The following is a 21,839-nucleotide window of genomic DNA, read 5'->3' on the forward strand; positions in this document are numbered from 1 at the left end:
CTAACATTTACTGGGTATTAACTGTGTACCAGGCATTATTTTAAGGTGCTTTAGCCTGTTTTCTCATTTAATCCTCTCAACAACTTTATGAAGTAGTACTATTATTATCCCCATTTTATAGATTATGAAACTGAAGGGAATTAACCTCTTCTATGTAGGTAGCTTTAAAAAAATTTTTTTTAACGTTTATTAATTTTTGAGAGACAAAGTGCAAGTGGGGTTGAGGTAGAGAGAGAGAGAGAGACAGAGAGAGAGACAGAGAGAGAGAGAGAAACTGAAGCAGACTCCAGGCTCAGAGCTGTCAGCACAGAGCCCCATGAAGGGCTCTAACCCATGAACCATGAGATCATGACCTGAGCCGAAGTCAGACACTTAATCGACTGAGCCATCCAGGAGCCCCATGAGTAGGTAGCTTTAAATGGAGACCAGCTTTCCAAGCTAGAAAGCTATGCTTCAACCACTGGGTTTTGTAGGTTTCCTGTGGAACTTCTCCAATTTTTTTGCTTATGTGTGTCCTTACTGAGCAGGACAACCTACCAACTTTAAAGTTCAGAGATTGCCCATTTGTACATTCTGCACCGCACAGCACCTTGTATAAAGCAGAGGCATGGTAAATATTTGCTAAATTATTGACTGCATGAATGAAATGTCATCTTGGGAGGTAATGTTTTTCTACTCTTATTCAGTTCAAGCTGGTCTTGGAATAAATACTTATCAGTTTGGCCTGGGAATTTTAAGAACAGTAAGCAAGAATTAGGGCTACTAGAGAAAACAGAAATTGAATTGCCCCCTCCTCACCTCGATGAAGCATTTCTATCTGAATTTTACTCTGTATGGAGTCTTTGGCCCCCATTCCTTGCTACCTAATCCTAAAATAGGATCACAGACTTCTACATAAAGGACTTTAGAGCTTATTTAATGCCATTCCTACATTTATATATAAGAAAACTCAGTGATTTGAATCTAGTTCTTTAGGCTCCAGCCTAATAACAGTCTTTACCACAAAACACCCATACACTTACTTTTGACTGGTATAAAGTGTGGCTCCATTCTCTTTTAAGCTTACTTGAGTAAATGTCGGAGACACATCAGTGTCTGTGTTAAGAGTAAGAATTATAGGGGTGCCTGGGTGGCTCAGTGACTCTTGATTTCAGCTCAAGACACGATCTCACGGTTCGTGGGTTCAAGAACCATATCAGGCTCTGCACTGGCTGTGTGGAGTCTGCTCAGAACTCTCTCTCTCTCTCCCTCTTTACCTGCCCCTCCCCCATGTGGAGACGCCCTCTAAATAAATAAATAAGTAAACAAACAAACATTAAACAAACTTAAAAAAAAAAAGAGTAGGAATTATAGCAAATAGGTACCTATTGGTCAGGGAATTAATACATTTATTTTATTTGTGATGATAAAAAGTTGAACCAAAAAGGAAGTTTTTCTGAAGAATCAGAAAGACTTTAAGAAATGGTTTATTCCCTCTATAAATAATTCAGATTATAGTTGCCTTTGCTCTGTAAAGGGTTATTTGTTGGGGAATATTAAGAAAAGGAAAATAATCTTTAGATTCCTATTCAGACATTTTTTTAAAAGGTTTTTTTTTTTTTTACGTTTATTTATTTTTGATAGAGAGACAGAGCACAAGCAGGGGAAGGGCAGAGAGAGAAAGAGACACAGAATCCAAAGCAGGCTCCAGGCTCCGAGCTGTCAGCACAGAACCTGACGCGGGGCCCGAACCCACAAACTGCGATATGATGACCTAAGCCGAAGTCAGACTCTTAACTGACTGAGCCACCCAGGTGCCCCTAGACATTTTTTTAATTGGGTTTGGTTTCTTTGAAATCTAGTGTTTTCTTTTTTATTACTTATCTCCCTCTTTTTTTTTTTTTCTTTATTTTAACCAGCTCAATAAAATCAAGCATCATTTATTAAGGCAGGACTCTTGTAAGGGAGTGGCCTCCCTTATTAAAACAAAATATAAACTCCAATTCCTTTCAGGATTTGAAAATTCTAGAATCTGGACAGGGACTAAAGTGAGGCAAGCAAGTACTCAGGCCTCAGGATTTAAGGAAGCACATGTATGATCCTGACCCTGGGGGTAAATGCAAGCCTCTGCTTCTGAAGCCTGGATGCCTCACTTTCCTCACCGGTAGAAGGAGCTTCTAATTGTCTTGGGGTTTATCCCTCTGATTCCTAAGGCTTTCCTTAACTTGATTCCCAAGGTATATAAGCTGTTTCTGTGTGAGACTTTTGACCTGGGCAGAAAGGCTCTGACCACTTGGGTTTTGCAAAGTTAAAGAACAGAGCAGATGTTAAAGCACCCAGTACAGTGGATGTTGATAGATCTGACCCCAGGGAGTCTCTTCATATCCCTCCTCCTTCTTGTTCCCCTGAGCACAGTGAGAGGCTGTCATTTTCAACAAGAACTCTAGTAAGTACTGAAGAAGGCTTAAAAAAAATAGGGAAAAGAAAAAGGACTATTCCCCAAAATATGAAAAGAAAGAAATCTACATTTCAAAGTACAAATTTCTGTTGTCATGAAAGAACCCTTTGGTCCCAAAGTGTTGGTTGAACTGCATTTGTATAAGCTGCTGGCTTTCCTTCCCCCATTTTATTACCTGCTTCATTCCCTGAAAATAGGTATACTCTCCTCAAATGCTGGCCCCTAATCAGAGCTGAGGCCTGAAGGTCTGGGTTGAAACCAGTAAGCCCCCAAGGCCCTTTCCGATTGGCACTGAGAATGATCTTATCCTTGCTGACCACCAACTGCTTCTGGAGCCTTGGAAGCCTCCCTTGGGAGCCCTCCCTCTGTAAACAAGGAAGTGCTCCACCAGCCAGAGGCACACAGTAAACAATCTCTTAATCCTCCTTAATCACTGTTAGAACAGTGTCAGACTAGTAGTCTGTTAGAAATTCCATGAATTTTCTTTTAAAAATCCACTTTTTAACACCACACTAGCATTACATTTTTCCACATGTGCATGATCTGTCTTCTAATTTTCTTTCTTCCTACCTCTTATAAACGCACTTTTCGTTTTTATGGAGAGAGAGGTCAGTTGCTCTTTTGATAATTGAAATCTCCCTGTTAGCATCTGATCCAGTTGTTACTGATTATATAATACCTTTTGCATATGTGTCATCTCACACCCAAGGCCATTTAAAGCAAAGAGGTAATTTTTTCAAGTATAAAAATTTATATAAATAGGCATTATATAGTTCCAGTATTTCCTAGATTTTAATTTGGGAAGATTTTTATTTTTGTGTATTACCTATATATACTATTTTTTATTTACTATTTTTCTTTCCATCAGCTTTAAATCACTTTTTAAAGACATGGACTCGTTCTAAGCCTTAATATCTATAAAGTCATAGATTTGACAGCTATGCTAGCTATTTTTTAAATATGTTAAAATATTTCCAAAATATATTAATATAAAGTCATAAATATTAGAATGAAAAGTTGACCCATGAATCATCTAAAAGTGTCTTATGTAGTATCAGTAATAACAATAACAGTAATTAAAATTTGCTGAGCTCCTTCCATATGCTGGGCACTTAACACTTTCCGTGTAATTCTTTTTTTTTTTTTTAATTTTTTTTTTTAACGTTTATTTATTTTTGAGACAGAGAGAGACAGAGCATGAACGGGGGAGGGTCAGAGAGGGAGGGAGACACAGAATCTGAAACAGGCTCCAGGCTCTGAGCGGTCAGCACAGAGCCCAACGCGGGGCTCGAACTCACGGACCGCTAGATCATGACCTGAGCCGAAGTCGGCCGCTTAACCGACTGAGTCACCCAGGGGCCCCTGTAATTCTTTCTTTGATCCTCACAGTGAGACAGGAGCAGTGATTATTTTCATTTTTCATAAAGGGAGACTGAGGCACTGAGAGGTTAAGTAACTCATCCAATTCACTCAGCCAGTGATGAAAGCAAGGATCTGGGTACAGGTAGAGTCCGGGACTCCACACTTCTAACAGGTGTGCAAGAACAGCCCGGGGCATGAATTCTTCCCTTTGGAAACTGTTTTACCTGATAAGGAACAATTAGATCATCTAGTTATTTTAGCTCCTGTGGTATGGACAACAGATTTTAAAAACAGACAACATGTCTCATATCCTTGAGAGGATTATATTCTAATATGAAAGATGGGACCTTGGAGACTATCTAGTCTAGCATTTTCATTTACAAAAGACCTAAGGATGTGTTCCAGAAAATCAAGTATTTTAAGGTCCAAGCTTGTAAGTGAAGTTTGTCCAGTGAGCAGAGATGTGCTCACCGATCACTTTCTAATAAGTCTTTTCTTCCTTTTCCTGATTCGTGTGTGCTTATTCAGATGCATGTATCAAAAGAGGATAAATTGGTTTATATGTGAGTGTTCCCTCTGACCCAGAGTTATTTTTAACAAGAACAGTTGCCATATGATCTGGTTCAGAACTCTGGTTTCTCTAATTATAAAATGAATAATAGCATCCTATAATTTAAGTAACCAAAAAAGTAAAATTTCCCACTTACTTTTATACAGCTGTTTTTTAGTGGTGTTACTGAAAAGCAATTTAAATTTGTTAGTGCTTTAATTTAAATGACTAAGGGTTATGATTGATTCTTAGTAATTATTTTTGTTTTCTAGAATAAACTTACATAATAATTTTTAATGCAGTAATGCAAGATTCATCATTAATGAAGTTATTACTTAAATTGTGGTATAGCCACATCATTGAATACCATGTTGTCATTTACAAGAGTAATGTAGGTCTTCATGGTTTACCTGAAAAGATTCCTATGACATACTGTTAAATTCTGATCCTAAAAGATACAGTAGATATTATGAAAATTACAGAATTTAAAACTTTACACGTTAGGAGTTTAATATTACCTGAAGAAGTTCTACTTTGGGGAATAGGTTCCTTCTGTAGTAGTTTTTTGATAAACTGCTTATGACTTTATAATGCATAATCTAAGCCTGACTTTTCCATGCTTATGTTTAAAATTTTTGAAAATAAGTGCACATGAAAACCTGAAATGAATTGGGGTGGCTCTTGTAGATCCTCCTTACAGAAGACCCAGAGTCTTCTGTAATTACACCTGTTTTGAGGACTCCTGGAAGGAAGGGTCATCCTGTTCCTGGCCAGTGCATCTCTAACCTGGAGCTGGTTTTGCAGAGGTAACAGGTTAGAAAAGAAGATGACAGTTTGCAGCCTATTTAATAGCTTCCAGCTGGGGGTGGAGGTGATGACAGCAGGGAAGAGAGAAGGTAGGTTAGGTCCCTGTGGCCTTGGGAAGACTGGAAAGTAGTGAACCAGGTACTGGGGACCAGTGTGCCTTTCTGGGCTTAAAAGGAAGGAAGTGTCAGTCACATGGCTCACAGCCATTTCCTAGGGCTCACTGCACTTGAAATTGGATTGTGTGAGCAGGAAAGTGCTTCTTAGCAGGTTTAAAGAAATAGGTAGTCAGTGAAGTAAGAATTCATGTCTGTGCAGCCTGCAGCCTGATGGATCCCATAGCCTGGGGAGGTCGGAAGACCTGATTCCTGGACCATCTGGCCACTCATCTGGATGGGACTTCGTCATCCCTTCCTAAGTTTTACTTTCCGTCTTTAATAAAGAGAACATGGTAACTGCCCTGTCTCTGTGGATTGCTGTATCAAATAAAATAATGCTGAAAAATGCCCTTTGTTGTACTGTTTTAGATAATGTTATTACCTTTCCAATCTGATCTCTTGGTCCCAAAACAGGGATCTGGTCACTGACTCATGAGTAAACCTTTCATTTTCCAGGCCTCAACCTTCGTTTCTGCAGAGAGTTCCTCTCTCTTTTTCTTGTCTAAATTCCCCTGCACTCTTACCTGTTTAAGCTCTAAACCTTTAATTCTTCTAGTATCCTAATGAAGTAGTCTTAAACTAGTGAACCAGTCTTCCTTTATTTTTTCCAAATGAGGGGCAGAATCCACCCCCAACTGTCGTGTCCAGGAGTGAGCGAATTTATTTCAGTATGGATTTCCGTTAACACCTTGACCTTTCAATTTGCCTGTGGCCAGTCTCCCAGACCAGAGGTCAGAATTAAGCTTTTAATGCTTAATTGGACCTTGGCTCCAGTTGTTTCAGTATAAGAAGGTTCTGGGCATAGAAGGGAGAAATGGAATACATCTCAGGTAGATGATGCACTTTGAGAAGTCTGTCATTTAGGGGGAAAGTATTTGGTGGAAAATAGATGATAAAAAAGTGACTTTTTATGTCATTCCAGAAATTTTAATAATTTCAAGTTTCCAATTTTACATAGATTTGAAATGTCACCTCTCTCCTTTGGTTTTCAAAATGAAAACAATATAATTTTTCATAGCAGGAAAAAAATGGGTAAGAATTTGCTTATTTGAAAAGTCACTGGGATTGTTCTCTGCAAAACACTTTGGGATTTTTTCAAAAAGATTCGAGGTGGTTTGTTTTGTTTTGTGTTTTCCACTCTTATACTGTCAAGATGATTTAGCAATTCTCTGTTTTTTTGCCCTCTCTTAATTGTTTTACAGTTTGCAGATAAGCTTTTAAAAACATGCTAATCAGAACTGAATGTGACATTTAATTTTTTAATTTTTTATTAAGTTTTTTAATTTTAATTCCAGTATGGCTAACATACAGTATTATATTAGTTTCAGTGTTATGTATAGTTTCTATACATTACTCAGTGCTCATCACAAGTGCACTCCATCCCCTTCACCTACCTCACCCGTCCCCTCATCCACCTCCCCTCTGATAACGCTCTTTGTTCTCCATCATTAAGAGTCTGTTTTTTGGGTTGTCTTTTTGTTTTCCCTTTGTTTATTTTGTTTCTTAAATTCAACATATGAATGAAGTCACAGTATTTGTCTTTTTCCAACTGACTTATTTCACTTAGCAAAATTCTCTCTAGCTCCATCTGTGTGGCCAGTAGCAAGATTTCATTCTCTTTTATGGCTGAATAATTTATATATATATATATACACACACACACATATAATGTATGTATGTATGTATATATAGTTATTTATGTGTATATATATGTACACACACATATACACATACACGTATATACACATACCATATCTTTTTTATCCATTCATCAGTTAGTGGGCACTTGGCTTGGGCTTCTTCCATAATTTGGCTATTGTAAATAATACTGCAGTAAACATCGGGGCACATATATCCTTTCAAATTAGTGTTTTTGTATTCTTTGAGTAAATACCCTTACTGGGTCATAGGGTAGTTCTATTTTTAATTTTTTGAGGAACCTCCAGACTTTTCCACAGTGGCTGCACCAGTTTGCATTCCCACCAACAGTGCATCCTCACAGACACTTATTGTTTCTTTGTGACATTTTAATATGCATATTCACAGCTCAGGTTACTTCTATTCTTAAATTTTTTCTAATTTATACTGCTTTTTTTTTTTTAACTAGAAGAGACTTGATAAGTCCTTTTAAGCAATTAGTAGTGTAATCGTTAATACTGGGCATCTAATATTAACAAATAATGAAACTTCTATTAAAGTTAAGTTCAAAGTAAACCTCTATTTACTTAAAAATATTGAAGAATAAAGTAGCAGGTTGATTGGATATTTGTAGAATTACCACATAAACCATACATAGATTGGTATATTAAAACTTATATTTGCCACTAAAAGTGTACAAGACAATTTAATGAGAATAGCTAACCTTTACTGAGCATTACTGAGCACCTACTTACTGTGTGCCAGGCTCTGTTAAAGAGCTATCTAAGAATTTTTTATCTGATACAACTATAAGGATTATTCACATCTTACATGTGAGTACCCACAGTTTAGAGAGGTTAAGTGATTTGCCCAAGGTCATCTGGCTATTAAGTGACAGAGTCAAGGGCTCAAACACAGATCCAACTTCAAAGCCTTACTTCTTAATAATTTTGCTATACTTCCTCCCTAAGACATAGAAATCTGGCTTGACCATTGCTATCATCACACAGGTCCCTGAGGAAGAAGAGTATATTTTTAAAGTGTGAAAGAAAATAATGGTCATTTTAAAATCTCTTTTTCTCTGCCTTCTTCAAATTGAATCATTTCTATTCATCTGTATTCAACTTTACAGACTCTTTCCTCTCTCTCACTATTATCTATGCTTCTATATATGATGTTTCTGTTTTCCTCTAGCTTCTGATTATCATGTGTCTTGGTGGGTTTTTAAAAAGTATTTATTCTGTTGTGTTTGTTGAGCTTGTTGGATACGTGAGTGTATAAATTTCAAATTTGGAAACTTCTCCAGCCATTATTTCTTAACATTTTTTATGCCCAACCCTCTCTTATCTCCTCTGAGACTCCAATAAAAATATGTTAGAGTGCTTCTGTTGTCCCACTGGTCACTGGTACCCAGATCAATTATTTGTAGTCTTTTTTCTTTCTGTGCACCATTTTTGATAGTTTCCATCAGTATTCTGCAAGTTCACTGATCTTTTCTTTTGTGTTGTCCAATCTCATCCAGTACATTTTACATTTCAAATACCTTTTTTTCATATCTAGAGGTTTCACTTGAGTCTTTTATATTTTCCTTCACCTTCTTGAACATGCAAAACGTATTTATAATAACCTTTCATGTCCTCATCCAATTACATCTAATTCCATTTTCTGTGTCATTCCTAGGTCTGATTGTATTGATTGATTTTACTATTAGTTGTAGTTCATATTCTCCTGCTTTTTGTATGACTAGTAATTTTTGTTTGTTTGCATGACTGGTAATTTTTGATTGGATGCCAAACATTGTGAATTTTACATGTTTGAGTACTAGATTTTTTTTTTTTTTATATATCCCTTTGAGATATTGCACTTTGTGTTGGCTGTAGTTGAGTTACATAGGATCAGTTGGCTTCTTTTGAGGCTGGACTTTATGTCTGTTAGGACTCTTCCAAGAGGCCTTTAGTCTTGGGCCAATTTCTCCCCAGTGCTAAGGCAATACACTTCTGAGAACTCTACCTAATGTATTACAAAGTCTTTGTGTTGTGCCTTGAGGGAGCATGAAAAATTTCCAGCTTTGTGTGGCCTTCAAGAATTATATGGCCTTGGGGTGCCTGGTTGGCTCAGTTGGTTGAGCATCTGACTTTGACTCAGGTCATGATCTCACTCACAGTTTGTGAGTTCGAGCCCCGCGTCAGGCTCTGTGCTGACAGCTCAGAGCCTGGAGCCTTCTTCACGTTCTGTGCCTCCCTTTCTCTCTGCCCCTTCCCCACTCATGCTTTCTGTCTCTCTCTCAAAAATAAATAAACATTAAAAAAAATTTTTTTTAATTAAAAAATAAAAAGAATTATGTGACCTTATACTGTCCCATGGTTCTTTCCTTGGCCTTGGTTAGTAGTTTTATCTCATTTAGGCACAGGTCACTTCTCAGCCAAAGACTCAAAGATACCCTTCTGTAGATCATGTGTCCCTCTTTTCTCTGATGCTATGCTCTACAGAATCTAGCTGCTTTGACCTTCCAGAATTCTGCTACATTTCTCCTCAGCATAACAAGATCACTGGGCTCTGTTCAGGTTCCCATTCCTGTACTGTGGTCTGAAAACTGCCTGTAGGTACTAAACTAGAGCACTGTTGGGCCCACCTCATTTGTTTCCCTCTGGCAGGGATCACAGTACTGCACTGCCTGCCATGTCTGAAAAATTGTTGCATTTGTTTTATTGCTTTTCTAGTTGTATAAGGTGGGGACATAGATCCAGTCCCCTGACACTCCATCATGAATGGAAGCACAGGTCTGTGATTTGTCTTTAAGATCTTTTTTCCTAGCAAAAACTTACTGAATAATTTCAAATCAAAAACCATATATAAATCATATATTGAAAGAGCTGTGAATTAGGAACCAAAATCAAGGTCCTCATCCTTGCTCATTTAACCTTGTGTTTCTCACTCTTTGGACTTCTGTGTCCCTCTACCCAGATGACCTAGAACAATTCATCTGATTTCTCAGTTTCGTTCTCACCTGTCAAAGGAGGCTTATGAATGGTTTTTATAACACCCTGAGGTGATATAAGGTGAGAACACAAGAAAATGTATCAATTGGCTTAGGTTGAACTATTTTCAAACAGAAGCTAGCTTGTTGTCACGTACCAGTATTTATTATTCACGTTTATCTTTAGGCACCATATTGGACATACCTTTTATGTGCACTGGGACTCTTTATCTACCAGTCACTGGATGCTATTGATGGGAAACAAGCCAGAAGAACAAATTCTTGTTCTCCCTTAGGGGAACTTTTCGACCACGGTTGTGACTCTCTTTCCACAGGTAAATTAGCGTTATTAGTGAAGGTTTTTCCCAATTTTGTTGTTGTTGTTGTTGTTGTTGTTGTTAATAATGGCTTAAAAACTAACATGAACCGAGCTGTTTGGTCAACTTTTTGGATAAGCATACATTTGGGGGCAAATTTTCACAGTGTATTTTGAAAGTATGTTCAAAAATTAATTTTGTTTGGTGTACCTTATTGTGATGCCAAGGTTACATACCCTAAAACTCTGCATTTCTGAACTCTGTATCTCTGAATGAATAATGGCAATTATTTCATTAATTATTTTTAATTCTTAATGGTTCTTAAACCTTGTTTCTTTCAGTATTTATGGCAGTTGGAGCTTCGGTTGCTGTGCGCTTAGGAACTCATCCTGACTGGTTGTTTTTCTGCTCTTTTATTGGGATGTTCATGTTTTATTGTGCTCACTGGCAGACTTATGTTTCAGGCGTATTGAGGTTTGGAAAGTAAGTATGTTTTTTAAGTTGTACATTTTTAAATATAATTCAATTTATTTTCACAATCTGTTATATTTTATTTATCCATAAGGAGAACAATGCTTCCATCAGGAATTTAAATTATCTTTTAATTTATTAGAGCATCCATAAATGCTACAGCTTAATTTAAGTCTTGCAGGGATTCTGCACGTTATAAATAGTTATGTATTTGATAGTAATTTTATTTCTTTCTCCCTTTTAGTAGCTTACTAACTCAAGCTTACATTATACAGGAGAAAGAGAAAAATAAGGGACCTGAGTAAAAAGTACTTAAGTAAACAGCATTTGACTTACATAATAAAATAATGAAATATGGAATCTAAGGGTCCTTTTTGGTCAAATCTTCATGTGCCCAAAAAGGGGCACCCCTTACATCAGTCACCAACAAGATAATTGTGAGACTGTTCAGTTGTGGTAGACAATTGATGAGATAATGTAAAAGCACCTTGAAAATGTTAGAGATAAACATCAGATGATAAATATGCCTCTGATGCCTTTCTTAGACACCAGGAAATAGTGCCGAAAACAAGAATTTGATTCTGTTTTCCTCTGTCCCATCAGCTCCCTCTCTGCCTGATCCTTCAAGAACTATCTGCCGTTGGCTCATTCTCAGCTCTGCCTTTCCGCATCTACTGATTCTTTGTAACCCCACTTTATTGCTGCATAGGAGAAACAGCCATGGAAAACAAAAACAAAAACCTCTGATGATACTAAAAATATCATCAGGAGAAGCCCAAATCTATGAATCATGTAACAGAGGGAAGGCCTTAGGCAACTCATCACATTGATTCTAAATTATGGAATAATTGTAGTACCACCTAGTGCACTTGCATGTTTCAGGCACTGTTCTTTTTTTTTTTTTTCAATATATGAAATTTATTGTCAAATTGGTTTCCATACAACACCCAGTGCTCATCCCAAAAGGTGCCCTCCTCAATACCCATCACCCACCCTCCCCTCCCTCCCACTCCCCATCAACCCTCAGTTTGTTCTCAGTTTTTAAGAGTCTCTTATGCTTTGGCTCTCTCCCACTCTAACCTCTTTTTTTTTTTTTTCCTTCCCCTCCCCCATGGGTTTCTGTTAAGTTTTTCAGGATCCACATAAGAGTGAAAACATATGGTATCTGTCTTTCTCTGTATGGCTTATTTCACTTAGCATCACACTCTCCAGTTCCATCCACGTTGCTACAAAGGGCCATATTTCGTTCTTTCTCATTGTCAGGCACTGTTCTAAGTGCTTTACATGCATTAGCTCATTTGTTCCTCACAGTACCCTGTAAGGGTATTACCTCCACTGTACAAATGAGGTAGAGAGATTCTGTAACTTACACTGCTGTTAAGTATAGAGCCAGGATTAAAACTCAAATCTATTTGACTCCAAACCCCACACTCTTAGCGACTGTTGTTCAGTTCCCTGGGACCAGCAATGTGTTAGATTCTGTGGAAGGATACAAAATGCATTTTTTTAAAAATTCCTGTTTTAGGAGCTATATAGTATAGTGTATCAAAGGGATGATATAATACTTCTGTGACACTGCTAATACAGTCCATTGCCAAGTGTAAAATGACTTGCGCTAGGTTTCCATAAGCACTGAAGAAATCCTACGTAAGGAAAAGGTAATTGTAGGTTGAATTAGTTTAAGAACACTTTTATGGAAAATCTGACTCTTTTGCTGATTCCCTGTCTACTGATCAAGATCCCAAGGAACAAAAAGCCTGGTTAAAAATTCCAGGCAACTATGGAAAATTAATCTGTATCTATTTATAAATTAAGATGCTAAAATAGAAAAGTAACTTTGCAAAATCTAATGCATTTTAATTTGCCGAACTTGCTCTGGTAAACTAGAGTAATATAATAATGCAGTGTTCTGGTTAATTATTATTATTGTTGTTACTATTAATGACCAACTTATCTTTTTGGCTTCCAACTTCACTAAAAATCTTTCTGAAATGAATTAGTTCATCTTGGCCTAGATGTAAATTTTACATTCATTTGCTACTGATTGAGAGTCTATTGTGTGCCCAGAACTAGACATACAAAGATGAGTTACTTGTGGATGGACTATGCCAGATAGATGGGAGTAAATCTAGGCAGAAGCATGAGGAAAGAAAGTACTCAGAACATTAGGGAAATGGCTATTTCCTCCACCACATAGAGGAAAGGAAATCCTGCAATGCTGGGGCAAGGGTGGAGGGGTGGGGATAGCCATTTAAAATACTAACACTGGAGAGATGCCTCAGTAGGTTAACCATCCAATTCTTGGTTTTGGCTTAGGTCACGATCTCTTGGTTTTGGCTTAGGTCACAATCTCTTGGTTTTGGCTTAGGTCACAAGCCCTGCATCTCTAACAGCTAACAGTATAAAGCCTGCTTAGGATTCTCTCTCCCTCTTTCTTCCCTTTCCCCGTTCATGCTGTCGCTGTCTCTCTCAAAATAAACAGTGGTGACTGGGTGGCTCAGTCAGTTAAGTGTCTGGACTTCAGCTCAGGTCATGATCTTGCAGTCTGTGAGTTCAAGCCCCGTGTTAGGCTCTGTGCTGACAGCTCAGAGCCTGGAGCCTGCTTCTGATTCTGTGTCTCCCTCTCTCCCTTCTCCTCCCCTGCTTACTCTGTGTGTCTCTCTCTTTCAAAAATAAATGTAAAAAAAAAAAAATATATATATATATATATACACTAAATATATATATATATATGTGTGTGTGTGTGTGTGTGTGTGTGTGTGTGTGTGTGTGTGTGTATACTAAAAGAAAATAAATAAAATACTAACACTGGATTGCAGAGATCCTAGGCACTATAGTTTATCATTTGGTCAAAGTAAAAATATCATGGAGCATTGAGTAGGATGATGGTTCAGCTTAACATTACAAGAAGGGTCTATATGTAGCACATCATGCCTTTAGAAATGTTTACAAACTGTGCCAGTATCAATGGTCTGTTGGCTAGGATGGATTTCCTGAAAATTTGTCACTGAGAGACTTAATTTTTTTTTTAATTTTAATTTCAACATAGTTAACATATAGTGTTATGTTAGTTAAGGCACATGATATATAGTGATCCAGCAATTCTGTACATTAGTGCCCATCATGTACTTTTTTAAAAAAATATAATTTATTGTCAAATTGGTTTCCATACAACACCCAGTGCTCATCCCAACAGGTGCCTTCCTCAATGCCCATCACTTACTTTCCCCTCTCCCCCACCCCCATCAACCCTCAGTTTGTTCTCAGTATTTAAGATTCTCTTATGGTTTGTCTCCCTCCCTCTCTGTAAGTTTTTTTCCCCCTTCCCCTCCCCCATGGTCTTCTGAAATAAACAAATCATGATGTACTTTTTAATCCCCATCACCTATATCACCCATCCCCCCACCGTCCTTCCCTCTGGTAACCATCAGTTTGTTCTCTTTAATTGAGTCCTTTTTTGGTTTGTCTCTTTTTTAGTTTGCTCATTTGTTTTATTTCTTAAATTCTACATATGAGCGGAATCATATGGTATCTCTCTTTCTCTGGCTGACTTCTTTCACTTAGCATTTTACCCTCTAGCTCCATTTATGTTATGGCAGATGGCAAGATTTCCTTCTTTTTGTGTAAGAAGTTGCTGCAGCCAAGGTCAAAGAGGTTTTTGCCTGCTTTCTACTCGAGTATTTTGATGGCTTCCTGTCTTACATTGAGGTCTTTCATCCATTTTGAGTTTATTTTTGTGTCTGGTGTAAGAAAGTGGTCCAGGTTCATTGTTCTGCATGTTGCTGTCCAGTTTTCCCAGCACCACTTGCTGAAGAGACTGTCTTTATTCCATTGGATATTCTTTCCTGCTTTGTCAAAGATTAATTGGCCGTATGTTTGTGGGTCCATTTCTGGGTTTTCTATTCTGTTCCATTGATCTGAGTATCTGTTTTTGTGCCAGTACATACTGTCTTGATGATTACAGCTTTGTAATACAGCTTGAAGTCCAAAGATTTCCTTCTTTTTTATGGCTGAATAATATTCTTGTGTGTGTGTTTATCTCATATCTTCTTTATCCATTCATCTATTCAGAGACTTAATTTTTATAGTATTTATATTATTGGAATATGGAAGAGAAATGTAAATGCTATTCTACTTGTGGCTGTTTTCATTGTTATTTAAAAATACGTGGGTTTCAGTGCAAATATGAATTTGTTACCTTGAATTAGATCATTTAAACTATAAAATGTTAATAAGTATTTTTAACTATAATTTTTAACTCTTAAAGATTTTTTTAGTTAGTAGCACATTAGTTAGTGTTTTCCTTAGCACAATATAGACTTACAGTTAAAATCTGTCTCTGTACTAATGCTTGTCTTGTGGGATAAGGCATATCTTATTTATAGCACATTTGCTCTCCTGTAGCAAATATCTTGTGTAATTCAATAGAGCAATGCTTAAAGCTTAATCTTAAATCCTAAACCATGTCCAATGTTCAGTTGTATTGTGTCCTATTTTGTTATTTACATGTGAACATTTAGACTTGGTGTTAATTTTTTTATTTCAAAAGCATGAGGATTTCTATATGGTTTTAGGTTCATTTGTCAAAAAAATTACGGTAAAGGACTAGTTTCTACCCCTACCCTCCACCCATGGTGGACTAATAACATGCAATTAAAAACTAAAAAACAAAAACAGGCTTACAAAATACCGTCCTCAATATTTCATTTAACTCAACAAATGCAAAATTACTCTGTCAAATTACCACGGAAGTTTTTAAATGCTTAGTCTCAATTTCTCCCCTTCACTCCTTGCAGACTGGTAACTAACCCTAGACCACACTTTCAATAGCACTGTTGTAGACTGTCCTTCATGATAACAGTTTGGGGATTAAGGATATTCTTACACAATATCCCCAGGGTCCATCTTTCTTGGATTTTTAGTATTTTTTTTGGATCCAAATTTTAAAAACTTGGACCCATTAATGAGTTCTCATTGTAAACTGTTATACAGAATATTCTTTTATTTAAATATATTAGGCATAATATATTTCTCAAGCTTCAACTCTTTCTTCATAGTTCAAATATTTGAGTATTTGGTGAGTGATTCTCTCTTTTTATCATATTCTTTCAGCTTTCTTGTTTCCAGACTCAAGAACTGTCATTAAGGGAGAATGAAACTTTGAGTTTAATATAAAATCTGTGATATGATGATGCATATGTGAAACCCAGGTTCCTAGCTCAATCCTCGTATGCATCATTTAGTTCATTGAGAGAAAATTTATTCTATAATCCCTGCCATCTTTCCTAGTTGCTTCTGGTCACTAGTCATACCCTGGGGAAATTATGGATAATTTAGTGTAATTCTACCCCTGTTACTGGAAAAGAGCACAGAACTCTGGTATGAGTCGTAAGTATAGTGGGAAGAGAGCTTGGCTATGAACTCATTTTCCTATGGCAATTGTCAGCTGTTCCAGTACAGGCATGGAAAAATCATTTGTTTCCCTTTCCAAAAAATAATTTATTGGAATAATTTATAGCTCATAAGACTCACAATAGATGCTCAGTGTTAGTACTTTTCTTCTTTTTACTCTACAAAATACTACATGTTATACTATTATGTTTACATTTTTGAGCCAACTTGACTATTTCTCTACGCAGCCTGGAGGCCTTGGTTTGCCTGCCACTGATCTTACCAAAAAAACAAAAAAACTGGCTACCATTTTTATATTTTCCTTTTCTTTGTGGGTTGATGTTCAGTTCACCTTCTCCTCTTAACTGCCCCCAAGTAACTTAGTCTGGAAGTCTTTTCTTCCCTGCCTGGTTTTAATTTATCATCTAATCGATTACGCTACATGTCTTATATTTGCTGAGCAGTAAGTATTCCTGTAGCATCTGAAGACTGCAGGGCATCCAAGCAGAGATGTCAGGTAGGTAGACAGATATAGAAACCTGGAGCTTAGAAAAAAACGATGTGAATTTGGAGATAGGAATTTTGAGGTCCTTAGCCTATAGATGGTAATCTAAGTATAGATAAAATCGTTCAGAAAATCTAAAAGGAGAAAAGATGTAATTATGGAAATGGTAGCATTTCAGATGTGGAAGAAGCAGCAGTCTAGGAAAGAGCATGAGAAGAGTTTCTAGCAAGGCAAGAGAATCAAGAGAGAGCATGGAATAAATAAGAACATAGCAAAACATTGAGAAAGGGAATGATCAGCATTTTAAAGACTGAAGAGAAGTTACCCAAGATATTAACTGAAATGTATCCCTTAGATTTGATCAATTGAAAGTCATTGTTTACCTTAAACAATTTTAGTAGAATGGGGCCAAAAACCAGACGACAGTAAAAAAGCAGCAAATATGAAGAGGAGGAAACTACAAATGTAGACCACTTTTCAGTTATCCTGTTTATGGAGCAAAGAAGAGGGGTCAGTAGCTTCAGAGAATGCAGACTAGAGACTGATGTTGGTTGGTTTAGTGGAGGGTTTTTTTGTTTTTTTTGTTTTTTTTTTTTTAAACTTAACATGTTCATGTAGGGGAAAATGTCTGTGGAAACCAAAAAACTATAATGACTATTAGTAACCTAATATTAGGAAAGCTGTTTGAATTTTCCCTACTTTTTAAGTGAAATTCACTTGGGTGTTTAAGAATTTGTCCTAAGTTACCTGGTTGTTTTCATATTATTCTAATTTTTCCTCATTACAAGACTAATACATGATTGTTATTTAAAACTTCAAATGTTACAGAAGTACATGAAGTAGAAAGTAAAATCCTTCTGTAATTTCAATAACTGCTCTCAGCAATTTTATACATGATATACAAGCTTTCCCTCCCCCATGCATATCCTAATGTTTACCTGTATATGAGCACATACTATTCAGTGTGCTCAGTTCAACAGTGTGAATTGATAATTCAGTGATAGAGCTAAAGGTACAAATAAGCTAAACTTATAAAGATTCTTACATATTTGATATTTAACATATGGTTAACTGATGTTCATATTCAGGAATTTTATTTACAAACATCTTTTCTATTCTTTGTGCTTCCTCTTTAGAGTGGATGTAACTGAAATTCAGGTAGCTTTAGTGATCGTCTTTATATTATCTACACTTGGAGGAGCAACAATGTGGGACTATACGGTAAATCTGAATATTTAAATTTATATTTAAGTACTTTACAAATATTTAGGAAAATGCATTGTTAATTTTCTTTAGAAATTCTTCACATTGTAGTTACTAGTCATACCACTTCTTAACCTTTTTTCCTTCGTTTTGTAATTTTACTATTCCTATATACCTTATTATGGCATTTTTCCCTATGCACGAATATATTATCACATAGAAGAAAATGACCCCATTGCCCTAATACAAAATTTAACACGCTAGTTGAACTACCTTTTCCAGACTAATATTTATCTCATAAAACAGATATATGAAAGAGTAAATTCAGTAAAATATTTCATGTTTGAAACTTGTCCCTCAATATCAGGAAATAAAAGTTAATAATTTGCATTTTTTATAATCTATTATGAGGTAAAGTTTCCCATATTAAGGAGTGTTTTTATTTTCTGCTTGGTTGGCCTCAGTGTTTTGGTAAAAGTTGACTCTCAGGAGGCCACTGGGATAAATTCATGCTTTGCATAGAAAGAGAATTTATGAAGAAATAAATGATACTATCTTTACAACCTAAGTCCATAACAATGGCTGACTCACAACCTCATGCCCATAGAGTTAAGAATAAGAAGGATAATATCAATAGCTAACAAATAACATTTACTGAACACCTTATGTTCCCACAGTTTACCATCACTGTGACCCTCGGTACAATACATGAAATAGATACTATCATTATTTTGTTGTATAAATAAGTCTTAGAATGATTAAGTAATTACTCCAAGGACACATAGCTAGTAAGTACTGGAATTAAGAAGTCTAATTCCAGACTCTAGGTTTTTAGTCACTCATATATATATATACCTCCGGTAAAAATAGTAAGAGATACAAAACTAAACATACTCTTACCATAGGATCCAGCGACTGTGCTCCTTGATATTTACCCAAATAAGCGGAAAACTTATGTCCACACAAAAACCTGAACATGGATGTTTACAGCGGCCTTATTCATAATTGCCAAAACTTGGAAGCAATCAAGATGTCCTTCAGTAGGTGAATGGATAAATTATGGTACATGCAGGCAATGGAATATTATTCAGTGTTAAAAAGAAAGCACTATCAAGACATGAAAAGACATGGAGGGACCTCAAGTGCATATTACTTAGCAAAAGAAACCATCTGCAAAGGTGGCTGCATATTGTATGATTCTAACGATATGACATTCTGGAAAAGGCAAAATGATGGAGACAGTGAAAAGCAGCAGTTGCCAGAGGTTACTGGGGAAGGAGGGTTAATAGAAAAAGCACAGGGGATTTTTAGGGCAGTGAAACTATTCTGGCATGATGCTATAATGGTGGATATCTGTCATGCATTTGTCCAAACTCACGGAATTATATACCATCAAGAGTAAACTGTAATGGAAGCTACGGACTTTGGGTAATAATGTGTCAGGATAGGTTCGTGTATTATAACAAATGTTAACACTCTGGTAGGGAATGTTGATAGTAGGGGATACCCTGGGGGTTGAGGGTAGAGAGTATATGGGGACTTTATGTATTTTTCATACAATTTTGTTCATGAATCTAAAGTTGCTCTAAAAATCAAGTCTATTAAAAAAAACAGTAAGATTTCTCTAAGGCAGTTAATTTCAGAATTGCCAGCTACAGATCATAACACTGGGCTCAGACTTGGAGCATATTTTTAAGTAGTGGTACATTTCCTGAGACATTCATATTCCTTCTCATCCTGTAAGAATGATAGAATCAAGGATATGCCACTATAGGCCTCTCAAATATACTAGAGGGATGCGATGTGTCTTTTATGTTAGCTGCCCAGCTGGTTCCCGTAAAAAGGTGAATGTTGACCTAGAGGCAGTTGGGTTATTTATTAAGTCAGATGTGGTTGCCTTAAATTTAATTCTGATTTAGTTACAATGGGGAAGAATTTAATTTAATCTTAAAATCATTTCATTCAACGTTTTGGCAATACCATAGGAAGAAAGCACACCTACTTATTCTTACCAACAAGAATACTTATTTTAGATGTAGATTTTCTAAATTTGTTCATCTGTAGTTTCCACAAATGTTAGTATAAATTTCAGTCTATTTTCAAAACACATTAGCCTATAGCTTTTGGCAATTTATTGTTACTGTTTTTTAAATCCTTTGCTGCCTTTGGAAGTTTTCTTGAACAGCAAATTGACCAACAGGTAAATATACTGTTAGAGATTTAATCCTGGATATTAACTACACAAAATTCTTGCATGCACACACACTGTGATATTTGTCACATTCATGATGCAGATCATGGTGTCTGACTTTTCCTGTGATGCTACCTTTTAGAGGTACTAAATTCAAGTGAACTATCATTTTTCATGTTTAAATCAGATGAAGGCTTATGAGATTAAATATTTCATCACAGTTATGTAAGTAGACTTCCCTGAATTTGGTGGATTCATTTTTCACTTAATGAATAAAACCACTAAAAGAAAAGTGACCACTTCAGGCTACATCTAGGAGTTAAGGCTTGCTTATACAAGAAAAAGGATAGCCTATTATACAGGGCCATATGATAATGTTTCTTTACTATTTAACAGGAAAATAAATTCTATTTTCTTAATGATTTGTTTCTTTCCTCTACCCCTAAAGATACCCATTCTAGAAATAAAATTGAAGATCTTTCCAGTTCTTGGAGTAGTAGGTGGAGCAATATTTTCCTGTTCAAATTATTTCAATGTTATCCTCCATGGTGGTGTTGGCAAGAATGGATCCACTATAGCAGTAAGATACTAATTTCATCATCATTTATTACTAATTTTATTCTAAATTTTATTATTACCAGATACAGAAATACTAAAAATATGCTGGTGTTCCAAGAACAGGAAAGGGAACTATCTTTCTTTTTAAGCATGTAATACAAAAGCACTTTAAAACATATTAACCAATAAAGCATTTTTCCTCTTTTCTGAAGCCTTTTTCTTGTAGACTTTTCTGACATTCTATTTAATCATCTACTGTCTCATTAGTGTACATAATTAAGAATTTCCATTCTCAGGGAATGAGTTCCTGATTTAATAGCGGGAAAGTTGCCAAAGGTCATGGCTTCACATACAGGGCAATTTATTACTCATCAAGTAAATTTTAGTGAAATTTCACTAAAATATATTTTTAAAAATTATTCTACTATTGGAGCGCCTGGGTGGCTCAGTCAGTTGAACGTCTGACTTCGGCTCAGGTCACGATCTCATGGTTTGTTGGTTTGAGCCCCTCATCAGGCTCTGTGCTGACAGCTCAGAGCCTGGAGCCTGCTTCAGATTCTGTGTCTTTCTCTCTCTCTCTGCCCCTCCCCCACTTGTGTGCTCGCTCTCTCTTTCTCTCTCTCTCTCTCAAAAATAAACATTAAAAATTTTTAAAAATTCTAATATTTTAAAAGGTAAAATTTTAAACCTTAATTCTTAAGTTGAATAGGTACACCGTGTGTTTCTGTTTTTTTACATTTTTAAAAATATAATTTATTATCATATTGGCTTATGTATAACACCTAGTGCTCATCCCAACAAGTGCCCTCCTCAATGCCCATCACCCATTTTCCCTCTCCCCCACTCCTCTGTCCACCCTCAGTTTGTTCTCTGTATTTAAGAGTCTCTTGTGGTTTGCCTCCCTCCCTCCCTCTATTTTTCCCCATCCCCTTTGCTCATTCTGTATTTATTTTTTTTTTAATTTTTTTTAATGTTTATTCATTTTTTGAGAGAGAGAGACAACGTGAGCTGGGAGGGGCAGAGAGAGAGGGAGACACAGAATCTGAAGCAGGTTCCAGGCTCTGAGCTGTCAGTGCAGAGCCTGATGGGGCTTGAACTCACAAACCATGAGATCATGACCTGAGCCGAAGTTGGACGCTTAACCAACTGAGCCACCTAGGCGCCCCATGTATTTATTTATATATATATATTTTAAACTTCAGTGCTTTTATGTGGGAAAGGGTCAGAATTCCTGCCAGCTTTTTAAGCAAATACAATATTTATGTTTTTAAAAAGCC

The 21,839-nt window shown here is 36.4% G+C and overlaps 1 protein-coding gene across 3 annotated transcripts in view; it reads left to right on the forward strand.

The window, feature by feature from the left end:
* The window catches only part of CHPT1 (choline phosphotransferase 1), a 35,137-nt gene that overhangs the window by 5,275 nt on the left and 8,023 nt on the right, over positions 1-21,839 (forward strand). For all 3 annotated transcript variants that reach the window (XR_006220180.1, XM_042993018.1, XM_042993017.1), the window contains exons 2-5: positions 10,114-10,261; positions 10,585-10,726; positions 17,747-17,831; positions 20,453-20,584. Coding sequence is in view for 2 of the 3 variants with exons in the window: in XM_042993018.1 (XP_042848952.1) it covers positions 10,114-10,261; positions 10,585-10,726; positions 17,747-17,831; positions 20,453-20,584 (507 nt within the window). In the remaining variant the exon portion in view is untranslated. The remainder of the gene's footprint in view (positions 1-10,113; positions 10,262-10,584; positions 10,727-17,746; positions 17,832-20,452; positions 20,585-21,839) is intronic.

The sequence above is a fragment of the Panthera tigris genome, chromosome B4, assembly GCF_018350195.1.
Source record: "Panthera tigris isolate Pti1 chromosome B4, P.tigris_Pti1_mat1.1, whole genome shotgun sequence".
Classification (NCBI taxonomy): domain Eukaryota; kingdom Metazoa; phylum Chordata; class Mammalia; order Carnivora; family Felidae; genus Panthera; species Panthera tigris.